Here is an 18,678-nt window from a genome sequence, read left to right as displayed (position 1 = left end):
TTTCCTGAAGCAGCATATTTTACTGTCTGAGGATTATAACTGAAATACTTAGATTTTCACCACATAGAGTTAAAATATATCCTAGAAAGGAACCGAAAAGGAACTATAGGTGGCATAAAGTATTTGGAAAGGTAACTGTAATGCCAAAAAAATAATTTCAAGGTGGAATATATTACAACTATGACTGTTCGAAATGATGGATAACTTCCAATGTCAAAATAAGCAGGTGATAGAACAAGCTGTTTTAACCCCTGTTCACTGATGATTAGTAAAGAACTCTAAGCATCTCTAATAAAAAGTAACTAAGTAAATTCCACAAATAGTAGTAGCTTCTCATACAGTTTCTCTTTCTCCAGAAAAACAAACCTTTACAAGACAAGAATGCACTTCTCAAACTTCAGTGCGTCCATATCCTTAATTTTTCCTTTTCATTACTACAATAAAATAAAAATAGATACAATAGATCAAACAAAAAAGCCAATGAGCAAGGGAAAGTGGGGGGAGAACAAAATAGCCATTAGAAAAAAATTCCGAGTTAGTATGAGCAATATGCTTATAGGCTGGTTGTATCGCAGGCTGTAATAGAAACTTCAGCTGTGAGGCCATATGGGCACCAGACAGCTGTCCCCACAATTCAACACATACTCTTGTTTAAGAAATTAAAAAGAATATCTCATTTGAAAGAACTATCACCTATTTGATCTTCCACAGGGAGAGAACTGCCACTCTTAAACTGAAGTCACAATAGTACATGCTATCAGCAGCTTAAGCTAAAAAAAAAAAAAGAGCAACAGAATTATTATTTTTATATTGGAATTCAAATGAGCTGGCTCTACTGATCATTGCTAGACTGACAGGGAAGGAAAAACAAGTAACATCCCTCCCCACAGATTCCCACCCTAGATTTCAGTTCTGCAAATTCCATGAGAGATTTTCTTCTTAATGGAACTGATTTCAAGACAAGAAGTATCCTGTATCGGGCAAATTTAAAAGAAAGTAAAACTTTAAAAAACCTTTTCAGTGCAGGTTTCTTCTGCACCATGTTTGCTAGGACTAGAAACTGAATTGAGCCTGACATGGGATAGGAGACTAAACCAGGAGAGAAACTTATTAAAAGAACTCCAAGAATAACTATGAGAAAAATTGGATATACTTATAAGGAAATAGGACACACTTAGTAATTAAGGCTTTGAATTTTGAATACACTTCTGATGATGCAAAACAATTCTAAGTTAGGCATAAACACCAGGATATAACTGAACTCAGCCCGTCTCATACTTAGGTACAACCACACTTGAGTGATCTAAAATACAATTTAAGTATCAGATCTTAAACATCAAAAGTAACAGCATAAAGAATATATTCTAGTGTCATAACTGCAATAATTTTCTTAGTATTTATGACTCAGAGCACTAGAATAGCACAACGTGTAGCAGTACATACACAAACTGAAAATATAACTGGAAGAGGTTATCAGACTGCTTTTCAATATTACAGATTTGGGGTGAGAGGATTTTTATTGTTTTCTATAGCATGTTTTAATTTCAGTAAACAAATTAAAGTGCATACTGATGCTAGATAAGGCAGAGTAAAAAAAAAAAAATTAATGGGAATCCTGTAAGTTTTAATAGATTTAGAAACTCGCCAAAAAAAAAAAGTCAAGTTAAAAAGTCTATTTCTGTAGAAGCTTCAGTTTTAACATTCTACTTTAATGCAATTATGCTACATTATCCCATGTAATGCATAAATGCTTTCAGTTATATGAGGTGGAATTATTCTATCAATGTTTAAAGAGAGTTATCAAAACAATTCTTAACTATAAAATTAATATATATTTTTAAACTAATAATTAAGTTCAGTAGCTTTAAGAAACAAAAGTAGTTCAATTAAAGATTCATAATCATAGAACATATATCTTGAACAACAGGAATTTTTTCCAAGTCGGAGAGAGGTAGGCAGGATAGAAACTATAGCGAGAAACATTCTCTAGATTTATTTAATTTGTGTTTTGGAAGGATTCGAACATTTCCTGTCACTCAGCAAGATCCACCCATGCAACTGTTTGCACATGTAGAATGCCAACTCTGACTGTTGTGACAGTGCTCGAAGCATCGCACCAGTAATTATGCAAAAACTGTTGCTATTTTCAGTCGTGACATGTATTTTGCAGCATTGCACTGCTTTGTTGAAGTTTTACTGTGACATATACCATTACTAGTACTGTTTCCAATTATAGAACTGAATAATAATAATAACAAAAAAAATTCTAAGTCAAGCATGTAAAGAGGGTCTGAATGCACTATGAGTACCATCTTCTGAAAAAGAAATATTATCTTCCAAAACCAAATCTCATTTAAAAAAAAAAAGCAGATGCAAGAGCAGCTCCACTGCCCTAACAGCAAAACCCTTGGCTTCAGTTTGATCAAAGCAAGCCCCTGCTTGTCCTGAAAACAGGAGAAGCAAAGCATTTAATTACAAAGGCTGAATCCCACTGTGTGGAGAAGAGTACTTCATTTAAGCTTCTGGAAGAAGGAAATAGTTGAACAACTCCCATTTTCAATTTTGCAGTACTAGATAGACATATTAAGTTCTACACTTACAGAAAAACCTTTTTCTAATACTTGCTGCATAAATCACATGAATTCAATGATAAATCCTTGTAACTTGAATTATTTATATTGACTAACACTTCTCGTCTTTGCCATAACATCAACAAACAACAGATTCATTGTTCCGGTTCCTGCCACAAACATTATCAAATATCATACAGAATAATTATCTTAATTAACAGAAAAGCCTCTTCAATTCCAAGGCAAAAAAGGAAAACTTAAAGAGAGGTAATATTTCAAAATATTTGATCATTACTGGTTTAAAGCAATAACTTAAACTGTATAGGAATATACTTTTTTCCTCCTTTGGCAATTACTTTGTACAAAGATTTCCACAAGATGGTGCTATAGTCCTATTTTAGAAACTATCACCTACTTTTTGTTGAAATGGTCTAACATTTAGAAGAAAACCTCATTTCATTTCATTGTTAGGATAATGAACAGCAATTTGCAAGGTATATTTTCAATTGAAGTGCAAAACTTGTTCACACCATCTGATTTTTTTATTTTTTTTAAACAACTGGAAAAATTCTATTGCAAAAGTCCAAAAACTCTCAACTAAAGTTTATATAACGTAATGGATCACCGTATGTTCTGTTTGTATGTCAAAGTCAATTTATATTCCATATGGTTACAGAAAAAAAAAAAATCATAATTATTGTTAAAATGTATAAACCACTTTTTACAGCATAATGTCAAACAGCTGCTTTCACCTTTATTTGCAAACTTTGCCAAAAAATCCACTGGTTTTGTGATATTCAATTCCAAAAATCTTTTTAAGTGAGTATTATAGCACAAAGAACCCTTGATATGATACGCTACCAATTTACAAAGAGTAAATAAATAAATAAATTTTAATCAAACCTCACACATCTTTCGTTTGATTATATAATGTTTATGGAAGCCTTACATCTACTTATGTCTCTAAAGAAGAATTTTAATATAGCTTCAAATCTTAAAAATGTGTATCTTTGTATACTGGATGGTCACCATCTGCGCTGCTGGTCTTAAAACGTGTTGGGTAAGAGCACTAAAACACTCAACACATCTCTTGCAGTCAAAGTCTGTGGACTAACTTGAGCATTTTAGTATTTAGGATCAAACTGACCCTCACTTTGCCAGTGTTAATGGAAGCCATAATGTGTTGGTGTTCTCCAGCTCAGCATGAAATTTTATATTTAAAAAAACCAGCAAAAAGGTACATATTTAAAATTGTGTATTTAAGTTTTCATTAAGACTTATTCAACGGTACAGATGGTAAGATGGTATGTAAGAAAGCCTCTTGGGTGCAATATGCAAGACCCAGCTGGAATGTTTCCAACAGGATGTAAACCATGGTCCTCAAACCTGCACTTTAAAAAACATATTACTTAGCACACTGCTAACAAATGTCAACACAAAAATACATTGCTGTAATGACTTCACTTTACAGAAGTGGGGGGAAGCTATATGAACAGTTTTTAAAACCCAACAAACAGGGTCGGGGGGAGGGAAATCAGTACACAGATGCATTAGAAAATATTTATTCAAAGTAATAAAAGCACTGGTGATCACTACAAATTTGATATATTAAAAATTTAATGCTGTACAAACATACATATTAGTTCTGATATCCGTAGTCTACAGAGACCAGGTCTTAAGACCTGTGCTTTCAGGTCTTCTCACAGGTGTTGCTTGAGGTTTTCAACAAGTCTGAGGTTTCTTCAATTCTGAAAATAAATTTTGTTTAGACATGCACACTTATTAAAATATGGTAAGAAGTATCTGACTTCATCTTTAACTTCCTAATGAATCCACAATATTAATAAGCAGCATTAAGCCTTAAATTTCCTCTCATACCCCCTTTTCCTCTGCAATTGGTTTGTATTTTAAATGCCTACCACATATAAACAAACCTTAAGTATGCATAAAGTAAAAAGTAACCCACAGAATAAAAGTAAATCACAAAAAAGGCTATGGCTTTTTTGAGGCCAGGCACTTTAGAATAGAAATCTTTTGCTAAAGAAACATTATAGAGCAATGCATTTCTCTTCAAGTGTAATAAAAGTATTTCTTACATAACAAAAATTTCATTACAGATCTCAGGACTAGTATCAAGTACACCTTAATACAGTTCTTACAATGCTTAGCCTGAAACTAGTCTTACTTTTCCTTAAATAATAAAAAACAGCTTTAAGATATTGTAGTTATTTTTCAGGAAGAAAAGTTGCAAGTACCAGCGAGTTCCTATCAGAAGATAAATAATATTCCTATTCCTTGTCAACTGGATTCTAAACACACTTTAATCTCTAGTTAATACTATTAAGAATGCTTTCTATTGCTTTTTAGAAACCAAAACAGTGACTCATCCCACAAATACAGAACTGTAAGTGGATTTATTATCCAGTGGAGTCATAAGGAAATGCCACACCTGATGTAGAGACCTTTGAGGTTTGGAACACATATGTATGTTCTCTATATGTCTTAGTCCAGTACAACTCCCTCCTGGGAAATGAATTACTGCTGCCCTTTCCTATTACTTACATTTTACTTATCCTTTCCATTCTTTGTCTTGTTGTCTCCTGCAATTTAAAACCAACAAAGTTAGTGAACTCTTCAAAGCTAACATTCTTCAGATGGACTTCCAACCTGAAAAAATCAGAGAAAAATGTGACTTTAAGCACTGTTTACATATCAAAAGGATTTTTATGGGACAGACCTAGATGTAGTTTTGCATAGTTTCCTTGTTTTTCACTAGTAGTATATACAACTAAAACTAATGCTTACTTGTTCTCTTGACCTCAGAAAGGAAATCAACTAAGCATTTGCCAGTTTTACTTACCTTTGAAATGTCTGTCAGATCATGAGAATTAATGGTCATGGCTCTGGGAGATGGGTCTGTGGATAATAGTGAACTGTATCCAGACAACTGATGAAGACTCTCTGGCATCTTCTCCTTTCTCTCTGCATCTATGAAGAAATACTCATTTTTAAGTCACCTTTGCCTTTTTGCTCTCTTTCTGCAAGGTCAGCTATCAAACAGCTTGATTTACAGTACGTAATAACAGAAGAGAATGCATTGTTTAGAGAGGAAAAAAGAAAAGCTACTGGTGAGGGCTGAAAATAGGCTTCTCATTTTCTTAAAACAAGGTAAGTGCAGTATACTATGTATAGCACACACAAGACAAATTCAAAAAAGATTACTATTAATGCTACAGTGAAATCAACACTTGAGAAAGTCTAATTACTGGGTCAAACATTTAAAAGTGATTTCAAACAGTTTACATTATTTTTATCATAAACTACCTGTTCAAACATGTGTTTGATTTGTAGGTAACCTGTCTTATAAGCAGCAGAAATATAAACAAAATCATCACCTTCTTGTTGAGCTTAAAATTTGTATCAAGCGCTTGCTGTTTCCCTAACTCTCCTCCCATTGGGATAGGTTTCACATCCATTCAGCAGAAACAGACTTTTACACTGGGAAGGCTTTGATACTCTTTGCAATCTCAGAAAACTATTGTCAGGGAAGAGAATTAAGTATTTAGAAAAAGAGAAAAAGTGTTCCCATATCCTTATTTTCAGTAAGGCCACCATCTATGGGCCATGCCTTTGGAACATGTTTAGCTACACTATTCTGTATTTAAAATCATATTAAACTATTTTTAATCAGTCAAAATTAAAAAGTGTTTCTTCTGTACAGTTGTGATTCCTGAAGAGCACTACAACCAAAAAGACCATCAAAGCATTCAGCGTACTGTACACCTCAGATATAAGAGTTAAGACTGGCCACATAACTTGTATGCCTTAAATTTCCTGAATCCTATTTTAGAAAAGCAGGAACAATTCAGAATAATTCCAGAAATCTGAAAATAAGACATTTCTCTTTTAAAGACCATCAGCTTGCTTGCCGACTATGAAGTCCTCAAGCATCAATAACATACCACTATACTTATGAAATGAAGCAAACATGTTGCAAGATTTCTAAGGTCTGTAAAAAGAAGGTCCCATTTCTGAGACTTCAAAAATTAAAACAAACTTTAGGAAGGCAGTTTCTTGGCTATGTCAATTTCCACAGAAACTGGATTACTGAGATTCCCTTTTAATTTCAGTGTAACAGCCCATCACTGGACAAAAATGCCTAATAATGGGAAATAGAATATCCTCCTTACTACTCGTAGTAGGAATAACAGCTACAACAGGGAATAAGGGCTAAAGAGCTACCTGTGAGGAAGAGAGAAGAATTACTTATGGCCTGTGGAATGTTTTTAATTTCTTTCCCACTTAAGGCTGTTTTGTTTACTTCTTGTACATTATCAAAGTTAAGATGGAATGGAAGAAAAAGATTTTATCTCACTCTTCAAAATAAGTAAGTTTTGCAAAAATGCTAGTTGGTTATCTAACTGCTTCAAAAGGGATGAAACTATAGAGAATATTCAGCAGTGATTACAAATGAAAAAGCCCTGATTTGTCCTGAGCCCCATTATAAAAGTAAAAAACAACATAAATGTGACACTATTTTAATTATAACAAACACATGGCAGTAAATATAATTTCTTTTGTGCTTATGGATAGCTTATTTTTAAAACATTATGATAACTGCTTTAAAGGACAGCTAACATTATTGTTTTCCACAGCTTTCATTATAGCACCTTAGTTAAATTTGCATCTTTGAGATTTTTAGTAGTTATTTGTAACTATTAATTACTATGCTAGGTATTTTCATTAATGCTTTAAAAAACTGTTTCAGTAAATAAAGCTTCTAAAGAATTAAATTGCAAACGTGAAATGACTAGCAGGTTAGTTCCTAATTTGCAGCATGCATTTAAATTTAGAGGTCACTAAATTGCAATTGTCTACTTAACTAAAACAGTGATTTTTTTTTTTGATTTTTTTTTATTTTTTTTAAGGTCATCAAGAAATGTTTAACGTATGATGTTAATTAAAAAGAAAATCATTAGTACTCACCAGGAGAAACTGGAATCCTACTAGAAGTACATTCTTGACCTACATTGCTGAACTCTGTAGATAAGTCTCTCTGAAAAACAAGTTTACTGCATTTTAGCCATACACCCTGTTTAAATCATCTTTTGATTGAACAAAAGCATATTTAAGTACTAATCATGTATGCATTTGCTATACCATCCAAATATGTTGGCACTGCACAAATGTCTCTACAGGACTAAAAAAATCCAAATTTCCATACATACATTGCATTTAAAAACTAGTCTATTTCATGGGGACTTTTTGAGTATCAATATTGCTGTTCATACAGGTCAAAACCAGGTCCAAATATAGTGCATATAACTTAAGTTCAAGTAGAGTGAACAATCAGACTGTTCTTGGCCTGCGCTAACAATTACATCTTGACATTGGCTGCTGTTACCTTAGCAAAACAAGTGTACCTTCTTCTACTTCTGGTTGATATGCAGAAACATAGCTCCTTGGTCCTAAAAAATTAGCCTACAGATGAACTGAAATTCATTCCACTCAAATGCTTAGAATTCAAGTCTATTTTAAGCTAGTTTCCCAGGCTCCTAAGTGAGAGGGGGCTTTTTTAAGGAAGGTTCTCAGTTTAATTCAATCTAGCTCAGAAAATGTTGTTCATAAACAAGGAAACAAAATTACTGTTGTAATAAATGTTTTTGAGTGCAATTCTTCTAATTTCAAAATAAGAAAATCCAACACTCATACACAACATCTAGACTTTTTTCACCAAAGAATTATTGTTGTGATTTGAAATCTCAGACTTTGATAAAAAGTGTATCACTTTATATACTGAAGTAACCATTATCAGTTAACAGGGGAATATTATACCCAAAAAAGTGAACGAGGGAGAATTAGTAGGTACTGTGGGAAGAAGCTGAAGAAAAATGTAATAATGGATACCTCTTAAAAAAAAAAATCTGCACTACTTCTGCTCAATTCCTTTTGCTGAAATGGATTTGGTAGCTTTCAGACTTTCCCAGAGCTAAATGCACAGCTGCTGCCACTTTGGCAGCAGTGCAAGACAGATCTTAGTGTTCCTGCTATGTTGATTAGATGCCAAAAGTTCCCTAAAAAATGCAAGGGTAAGAAGAAAGGAGAAATTCTGAATTGCTTCTATATCCAAAGTTGATGGAATTTCATAAAACAAAGAAGCAGCAATTCTCTGGCTCAAAGGATTTTTTCTTGGCAGTTTTCAAATGCCTATTGCAAAAAAGTTAGGGTTTTGAAGATTTTTTTTTTTAAAATACAAAAAAACAGCTTCTTTTGCTTTGAAAAAAAGACAAGCAACAATGCCACACACAAACTAAATTCAAACTTGTTTCTGCAGATACTTCTTTCAGTAATATGCAGTACAGAAACATAATTATCTTACTGGAAAATTTTGAGTGATACTAATGTTAAGTATTTTCCAAATACTATTCCAAACCTTTGAACAACTGCAATAAACACATTGCTGAAGTAATAATAAACCAAATTTACAGAAATAGAAGAACAAGCCTAGTCTGAAAAACAAGCTGTCCTGTGCTGCTACTGTCATAAATGCAACAACTATCTCTTGAAGAGAATACACATGAAACAGGAGCAAAACTGCCTGTGGCTGTTAAGCTGAAGGCCTCTTGAGACTGCTAGCAGAAGAAAACATTGGTGGGTGGTATCTGGACATATGTCCACTAGTAATTAAATTACAATAACCATAAGAAATTGATTTCAAATGGTAAATCACTTGAGCCATTACTGACCTGAAACTGTACTTTAAAAAAGTGATTGAGAGTGTTGATCCTTAGCATTTGAGCTACGGCCTTTAGAAACAACCTAGTGATGTCTGAACACTTCTCCATTTCAAGACCTTGCATAACTAGCACACTTTCAAGGCACACAGAAAGAAACGTCTTGTATACAAGTATTAGCAACGTTTTCAAATTTGCAGGGCCAGTAACACACACAGAGCTGGTTACAAGTAAATTCAACATTTTTACAACTACAGATAAATACACAACACTGATCAACTAATCACAAGGGTTTTCAGCTTCTGAAAAGCATCTAACAGTATCTGAAGGATACACGAGGCACATATGCAAATACACTTAAAAATTAAGCATGTGATCCCAAAATTGATGCTATGTTTCACTGCAGCTCAAAATACTTACATGTCCACAAATATGAAATTATTTATTGTGCATACAAGGACCTTTCAACAGCATGAAAAATAATACAAAGTCTTAATGCAACAAAATACTTGATTTGCTCCAACAAATATGCCAAATGTAGCCACATCACAACTGTAGCACTTTCACGTGTTTAAAAATGTAATGAACATCATGGACAAGAAAGAGGAAGGCAGGGGGGCCATACAAAAAGGCAAAAGACTGTGGATTAGGCTAGAAATTTTAAAGATTCACAAACTAAGAACAGGACTAAAATGGGAATTAACTTTTCCATTAACCTTGTATTTTCCGTTGAGCATTCCATCAAAAATTGTTTTACAGAATTAAGACTTAATCTTCCAAAGAGAATATCTGTATCTGATTAGAGTTTGGAGAATTAAAAAAATAGATATTCAACTGTATCAACAACAATAACATTTGCAGACCGGTATAAGAAGTTCAGAATAATGCAGACCAGAATAAGGAAACCCTTAAATGTGTCACTAGCATGATGAAATTCTCAACTGTAGAAACATGAAGCTTTCAAAGACAGCATGATTAAAAGTCTTCAAAAGCCTCCTTCTACAAGTTTTCTAGGAAATGAAAACACACACAATCATTGCTAATAAAAATAGGTTCAGCTACACCTGCTGTTCCTGCAAGGAAACAATTTCCAATGAAGAGCTTTGCTTCACAGAGCATAAGAAAACAACAAAACTTAACGTTAAGAAAAAAATACCACCAATTCCGTAAATAGGACTTCCATTCAGATCATGCCTTTAAAAGTAGTGAAGGAGGCAGGCAGAATAGAAGTAGGCTGACAACACTGTGTCTGGGCAATTTTTGTTATAGAAGAAAAACAGAAATTAACATACCTTTTTGGATTGCAACAGCAATTCCGTTTCAAGAAGCAAAACTCGGCTCAACAAGTTATTCCAGTCCTTCTCATCTATGATCACCTTTCCTTTCAGTTTCTCTTCTAAAACATGTAGTTTATCTTCCACCCAATCTAGCTTATGAAGCTTTTCCTGACAATCAGCAAGCTGACTCTTTAGGAACTCAATCTGACAATTATCTTCTATGACCTGAAAATATGGACAAGAACATGTCCTCTAATTTCAAAATATAATTCATCATTTGATCAATGAAATTAAGTGGAATCTTCCTCGAGTTCAGAAACATATTCTGCTACATTAGAAAATTATTTTGCTTTCAGAATTGCCGTAATACACCTATTCACAGAATTCAGCTTTTAAAGAAACTATTGACAGAACTGGCTCTTGAAAGGACAGTATAATTTAACTGACTTTTTTCAATATATTTATTATATATCCATTAATTATACTTAAGGAGCATCCAGCTATCTTTTTAAAACCTTCATCCCTTTAGAAAAGCCCTGTAAGAAAAGATAAGAATACATGCGGACAGCATCTTACAATAAAAGTTCTTACTTGTTCACATTTAACTTCCACATCATCATCATCTAGGAACAATTCTTCTTCATTACCTCCCTGTGCTGGAATGGGTGGTGGATGAAGGTCATCACTAACTTCATTTCCTGAATGCCTTTCTACTTGAGGCTTCTTCTGAGCATGTTAAAAAAAAAAAATTCACTGGTGTTATTTATTCCAAGAACATTTCAATTCATCAGCCAAGTAACTGACAGAAAAGACCTATCATTTTAGTATTTATTTATTAAAATCTGACAATCTTATCCCATCTGGTTGCAAAACACAGAAAACAGCAGGCAGTTTAATTTAAAAACATCATATAGACATGAAAGAACTGTAAAACAAATATGCACACAGTTTACCATATGTACTGTGTACCTTGGTTCCCTTCCATAAATGGTAATAAAGGCATTAATGTCCTCTCTTATTGTAAGGTTTGTTAGATTTCTAGGTGTGGATTGGGAGGTATGAATCTTGCAATATGTTTAAATGTACGTATAGACAGTTCCAACATCAAAACCACCACTCAAACATTCAGAAAAAAAAAAAGTTTAAATAGGAAGGGTAAAACTCTCTTTTCCTTGACAAGTGTCAACAAAATAGCCCTACTAGCTACACATTTCATTCCTTTTGAATGCTTCCATTAGAGAGAACAAAGTAAGAGACAAATTTTGCCTTTCTTTATAGGTAGATCAAATCCTATGATCACTAACTGCCATGTAACAAACTAAACTACCTAATGATTAAGAACTAGTTTTGTGCAGCATCTTAACACTTACAGATTCCTACATATTTTACTAAAGCTGCAACTCTCCTCTCCTAGGGAATTCTTAATACACTCACATATATACCCATTCAGTTCTACCATTCAACAACAAGAAGTGCCAGATAAGTAATTTCAAATATTTCCTTTGTGAAATTTTCTTCTGCTAAATCAGTATCTTTCTTCTAAATAGAAATCGCCAACATTTAATGGGGAGTCACAGTACTAAAAGTTTTGTACAATTTTAATTTGCACACTTTTAGCAGAATATTAGGAAAGCTGTCTCCTCCACAGGCCAAGATTAGCATAACACATAAGATCAAGTGTTACTCTTGTAAAACTGAAGCCAACAGGAATGCTAGATTAAGAAATCTTTGCTGAACAGTTTCAGACAAAAGAACAAAAAGTGTTTTGAAAGCTACATTGAAAACATTGCAATGTTAGGCCAGACACACTTCAATCTCCAATCAGCCTGTATATTCTTTTTTCCAATTGCATCTTCATTTTCATTGCCGTCCCTGAATTGATATAATTCAAATGGCAAACAACAATACTAGATCATTACTATCAAGACTTTGAGATCAACTACTGAGTAAAACAGAAAAGCAATATCCTCAGTATTTCAGCTATCATTTCAGTCACCCACACTTCAGGGGGGAAAAAAAAAAACAAACAGCAGCAAACAAAAACCCCACTAATTGGTCTGATCAAGCATAAAAACCTCAATGAAAGCATATATTCCAGAAAGTGCCTGACTTGTTACAAATGAGAGTAACCTTTAGACATACAACATAAAAATTATTTTCCTACCTGTTTGGAATTCAGAGCACTGCCACTAGGATCAGCAAGGACGCTATCACAATTTGACCATGCTTCATATTTAAAAGATCTGAGTTTTTTCCTTGTTTGGGATTTAACCTTCAAAGTGAAGGGGAGAAAATATTATGCTGCTAACATAGAAATATTTTCCGGGGCTGTGGGGGTCGGACACACAACAATAACAACATGGGGATGAGATGACACACCCCATTTTTTGCCATCATTAATAGGCAGGAATATTGCATGGCACACACAGAAACACATTTAAACCTTTGCAGTACAACAGCCTCAAAAAAAAAAAAAATTAAGTATGACCCAAATTTACAGAGAAAACAGATCTGGAAGTGAATGACTTATTCATACACTCATTAACCCCTATGAGAGGCTGCATCAAAGCTGATCATGAAGAGAAAAGACATCTTGCACCAGAGTTGAAAGACAAACAAACATGAAAAAAAAAAAACAAACGTGGTCATGCCCCTAAAAGTGACAAAGCATACAAAAAACCTGAAGACTTATCAACTCAAATGAAACAAAATCACAGCATACACTGATAAAAAGTAATGCCTTACCAAAGTAAAACAAATACGATTAATTAAAATAATCAGACTCGAGATGTATACCACTGAAACACAAACACAAAAGTCATGTTTAAATTAAATGTTACCGGAACTTCCAACATACCAGTTTTGCTTTGTTTTTAAATCTACCTGCAAAGTCTACTGAGTTACACAAACATTCACTATCTTGAGAAGTATAGAAGAAAATATATCACTTACTGTAAAGATATCAAGTACTACATTTATCTTCATTCTGATATTTTTTGTTTATACAACAAAGCATTGGCAGCTTTGTGTCTTTTGTATACCTGATAGCAATCAAGCATCTTACAATGGAACTTCACACTAATTTTCCCCCTATTTTGACTATCAGCAGTGCTGCACCTTCAAATAATCTGGTCTTCAGCATGTACCTGCAACATGAAGCATGTCAAAAGAAACTTATCTCACAGTAAAGTTATCACTTAATCAGTACCTTATTCGAGTTACTTAATTCCTTATGTTTTTTCACCACACAGTTGATAATGTCACAAACAATCTGCATTTTTCTTTCTGCAAAGCCAAACTGAAGAAACTGTTGTTTTGTTAAAACTGGTTTATATTGAAATTGATCTCGAAGAAGCTGCAACAAAATAAGAGTTTATTTCACTTTCAAAATCACCATGAAATTTGTTGTAGAATGGCATGTTCAGGTTCTTATTTTTCTACAGTCTTTTCTTTCATTCTGCACTTCAGCAGTTAAACCTTTTCTCATTCATTTATTTATACATTCTCAGCTGTTTCTTCTAACTAGACTTTCAACATACCTCTTCCAGAAACATTTAATTCACATCACTCTTGTAAAGTTTAACTCACAGTCTTAAGATTCATTAAATAAATGATTGTAGACATTAATATTAGAAAAGTTAAACAAAAACTTTCCAAAGTGAATGCACAAAAAAATTGTATTAATCTCAGCAAATGCGTCAGAGGGCTAAGTAAAGCTCCCACAGAGCCTCTTTGTAAAGGAGTCTGTCCTCCTCAGACGGAAAATTAGTCTGAATAAACTCGTATTTGTTAATGTATCAAGCCATCTTTTATAAAAATGTGCTTATGGGTATTTTTAAGGATAGTTCAAAATTATTTTCATTCAGTTAAGAGTTTGATTTGATTCCAATGTATAAATTCTTAAGAACTGGACTTTGTATATTACTTTTGCATGGTGTTTTAAAATAACACTATTTCTTAACTGTCTTTTTATTACAATTATTGAAGTTTGCTGTGATTTTTTGCGGGTTATTATTTCTGCTAAGGTCACTTCTACAAAACCTATTGTGTAACAAATATTCCAGTATTCTTTACAACAAACATAAAACACAATAATACTACTGATTCTACAGTTGTCTCAAAATTGAGATTTGACTAACAAAATCCAGCCTTATTTTCATGAAAATCTAAAGACTTACCATACAGTCACTTACTACTCATCTTAAATACTAACAGAACTGCAATTCACATTCACTGTCAAAAATTTTCACTTTCTAGTAAAACTCATGCTAGATGGTCAATTTTTATGAGGCCATACTCAAAACTGTGCCTTTCCTGCAAAGAACATGAAGACAGATACCTTATAAATAGCTTCAATGAAACGCAAGTCACTCTTTGCTGTGAGTTCCACATCGCACTTTACCAAAAGTTCTGCTATGTAAGTTGAAAATGATGTAAAAGAATAGCTGATGATAGGTAAAAATGCAGCTGGATCACCCTTTACTAACCTATTAAGAAAACGAAAGTATTTTACACAGCAGAAGATAACAAAAGCCTTTCATTACATGAATTGAAACATTTAACTTGGAAGGTGTTTTAGCATAGCCCGCACATTATACCCAAGTATCTCGAGACTTCATTTTAAGTTTTTTTCCCAGGCGTATCTCATTCAGCAGTCTTTACTGTTATCCGTAAAATGCTCCAAACAACATTTTTGCGACCCTCGTATAATTTTAACATTGTCAGGGCTAAAGTCCGCCAGCATTTCCATCACATTCAACACTTTTTTTTTTTTTAAATCGTTACAGGATGAAATTTCCTGAAGAAAGTTTTGCTAACACATACAAAGAAATTACAAAGGAGAGAGATTAATCAAAGAAAAGAGAAAGACAGCAGGAGAAGGAAGAGCAAGATAGCAATACACTTCAGGATTATTCTAAGGATTGCTCAGAAAAGCATCCTTTTATCTTCCAGTTCACATGTATGAAATCCCAACTTCCTACAGACATGTGCTCTGCTTACTCATCACTGCATGCAATGCCAACATTTACACACATCTTGTTTACACAACTTGCTGTCATCATGTATTAGCATAAATTTATTCACAGTGCCGCTTACAATGTATAATCCACATCTCTCGGATAATTTAATAAGCGAAGTCCTTGTTCTATTTTTCTTAAACTTCCTTTTAGGTCTCCTGTTGCCATTATTCCAAATACTATTCTCCTTTCAGATTATGAAATAAATGTAATATAGTACATTCGCCTCCTTAAAAGAAAAAAAGAACACAAAAATTACAAAATGCAGTAGAATTATCACTGAAATTCAAAGGTTTTTGCTCCTCTTTTCTAGACACTACTATTTCCGAAGTGTTACAATACAGCACAGAGCTAGGCCTCAATACCAATTAATATCAGTCATCATCTTCGTTCATTCTAAAAGGGATCAAAAGTAATCCTTAATCCGATCAACTATCAAATAACTTTAAAGATCTGAAAGCATATTAAGAACTTAGGGCTAGCTAAATCCACTAAAACTGAGTGAAGTTTCTTCAGTGTTTCAAAGGAGCAGGAACTCCACAAGCAGTGAAAACCTTTTGCATTTTTCAGTTTAGAATGCTTCTTATTCTTTTCTTCACATGGCCCCAAGCTCACTGGCCAAGAGAGCAATGTTTGGATGTGTAAACACCAGAAGGCAGGACTAGCAACTCATCACAGACAATACTTCTCTAGTTAGATGATCCATTAAACACACTTTAAATTGCTTACAGAGTGTTAGCCCCTCCACCTGCAGATACTGCAAAATAGGTGCAAGTTCATTCGGATAATAAACAAAAGGTCCGTATTAACTTCTACATTTTAACACACAAGTTGAGAACCCACTTTTAATTTATTGTGGGCTTTGCTTCACAGAAGAAAGTGACTCACCTAAGGACTCAGTGCAAACTAGAAAAAAGGTGCCTTCGTCCCTGCAGAGCTATCCTGCAAGGAAACTGAAGACTGCAAGAAAGGAGACAGAAAAAAATAATAAATAAATAAAAAGGGACACACACACCAAAAGAGAATCAGCAAAGCATGAAATCATGCATGAAATCCAAATCAGTTTTTAGATCCATCAAAGGCATAAATAAGTACAGGAAGCTATCACTTTTAATACATTTTACCAAACTAAACTGATTAGTAAATTCTCAAATGGAGAAAGAGGAGACTGGGGGGTGGGGAAGGAAAAAAAAAAAAAAATTGTCATAAAAGATCTAAAAATACTGGCAACTCTCCCTGGCTGGCAGATAGTAAAAAGAAACACCTGAAGCAGTACTTTCAAATATCAGTACTAATAAGAATCATAAAGAACCTTGTCCCTCACTCCATCGCTTCAAAATACATTTATATTTAGAGATAGCCTAGAAGTACTATTTACTGTATCTTACAACTGTTTGTTTATAAGCAACCTATATTAGTTCTTCTCCAACACAAGACTTTAAAAGCACAGACTGGATGACAACCCAGCCCAAAAAAAAAAAAAAAAAAAAAAAAAAAAGAAAAAGTTAGTTAAAAGTATAGAAGTACAGAAAGCTTCTCCAAGAGTTCCCCTTCCTCACACCCTTGAGGTCTGCTTGTGAGTGGCTTAATCCTCTACAGTACTTCCCACCAAAGCTTCAGTAAAAGTAATTATTTCAGCTATAAAGCCCTAAACCAGAAATTTACTGTTCAATTTTCTGCTAAAACCTGGGAGATATATTGCCTGCCACTTTCTTCACTGAATTTCTTTTCTTGCCACAAAACAAATACTTTGAAGCCAACCAATCCAAGCAGTGGAGAGGCATTGCCTGACAGCCTATACATGAAGAGATGTTCTCAAGATACAGAACTGTATATCATTTCTCTTGCTGACACATGAGATTCAGACCAAAAAAACCAAACACTCCACAGAGATTATGTCTACTCTTGTCAGACATCAACTCTGATGGGTACTCCAGTTTGCAGCTTTGTTATTTGGTCCTACTTATTAAAGCAATAAGTCTTTTTGAAAGGAACTTCTTGAGCACATGCTTCACTTATAGTGAAAAAAACAAAAAAAAAAAACCAAAAAACAACCAGTTAAAGCTTACATCTGCAATGATCTGGGTTTTTGGTTTTGTTTTTCTTTTCCTTCTTGTGCCTCTACGGTGTTTAAATCAGCAATTTTCAAGAAGATGATGATCTTCACCTGTGTTCTGCCATTGTTAAAGTATTTTCTTCCTGTTCCATTATTAGGCTTTTCCTCTTTAATCATTAGGTTCTGGGTTATTAGTCATGCTAAATATAAGTACACAACACTCCCTGTTAAGGGCTGTGGACAACTAACCTCAAGTATTTGGAAATAGAAGCAGCTCTTCTTCCTGTATTACCTTACAAAGTGATCCACCCTATGGTTTTGCCAATTTAACCAGATCTCAAGACAAGTCTCACATAAACCTGAAGCTCTAATCTGCAATGCAAATACTCATAGAAGTATTCTTCATGGGAACTCATCTAATCATATAGGCTCTTTCCCAAAAGGATCAATAATCCTTTCTACACTGGACCTCTGGATGCAAAAAAATGGCAATTGCTGTCACTACAAACTGAATGGCTCAAGAGATCATAAAAGTAACAGTTAAGTTAGTAGAATACTTTAACAACTTGGGAAGGTGAGCACTGTAAAAAGTGGCACAAAGCTTTTGCTTGTAGGAATTCATGACAGAACAGTTACAGAACATTGGACATCCAAGAACAGAATCAGATATAACAAAGTTTTAAAAGATGAAAACCTAGAACTGCAAGTGGTTTAAAGAACAACTGTCAAAACTGCATGTGGCATTCAAAGAACTAATAAACATCAAACAAAAAACCCCAACAAACCAAAAACCCATGCAAGTTACCAAGTACCTTAATACTGTAAACACTGTCTTTGAAGTGTCCAACAAAAAAGACTTTTGATTTCTTCAAATTGTATTTAGACTCTTCTGTTACATGGGGCAGGGCGCAGGGGAGGAGCCACACCGTTACGCAGAGATGCAAAGACATCAAAGACAAATGGCTACCGTGCCAGCTCTAACTGGCACGCTTCCGCACACAGGATACTGGCAAACAAGAGAAC

At 34.0% G+C, this 18,678-nt stretch overlaps 1 protein-coding gene across 6 annotated transcripts; it reads right to left on the bottom strand.

Moving 5' to 3' along the window:
- Positions 1–3,535: 3,535 nt before the first annotated feature.
- CEP44 (centrosomal protein 44) lies at positions 3,536–18,672 on the bottom strand. 6 transcript variants are annotated; one of them, XM_035899732.1, is made up of 13 exons: positions 18,468–18,672; positions 17,669–17,855; positions 16,488–16,559; positions 15,679–15,828; positions 14,921–15,068; positions 13,790–13,936; positions 12,746–12,853; positions 11,173–11,307; positions 10,597–10,806; positions 7,557–7,626; positions 5,431–5,558; positions 5,133–5,170; positions 3,536–4,318 (listed from the first exon to the last, which is right to left on the bottom strand). In XM_035899732.1, exons 4-13 carry the CDS (start codon positions 15,765–15,767, stop codon positions 4,261–4,263), a joined length of 1,131 nt encoding a protein of 376 aa, XP_035755625.1. In that variant the 5' UTR covers positions 15,768–15,828; positions 16,488–16,559; positions 17,669–17,855; positions 18,468–18,672; the 3' UTR covers positions 3,536–4,260. The 6 variants fall into 6 exon arrangements, with proteins under 6 accessions (XP_035755625.1, XP_035755624.1, XP_009642494.1 ...); XM_035899731.1 differs by lacking the exon at positions 17,669–17,855; XM_009644199.2 differs by lacking the exon at positions 17,669–17,855 and having other exon boundaries at positions 11,173–11,304.
- Between the last annotated feature and the right edge of the window lie 6 nt (positions 18,673–18,678).

The sequence above is a fragment of the Egretta garzetta genome, unplaced genomic scaffold (assembly GCF_000687185.1).
Source record: "Egretta garzetta isolate BGI_Z169 unplaced genomic scaffold, ASM68718v1 scaffold708, whole genome shotgun sequence".
Classification (NCBI taxonomy): Eukaryota; Metazoa; Chordata; class Aves; order Pelecaniformes; family Ardeidae; genus Egretta; species Egretta garzetta.
This window is presented reverse-complemented; position numbering and strand designations above follow the sequence as displayed.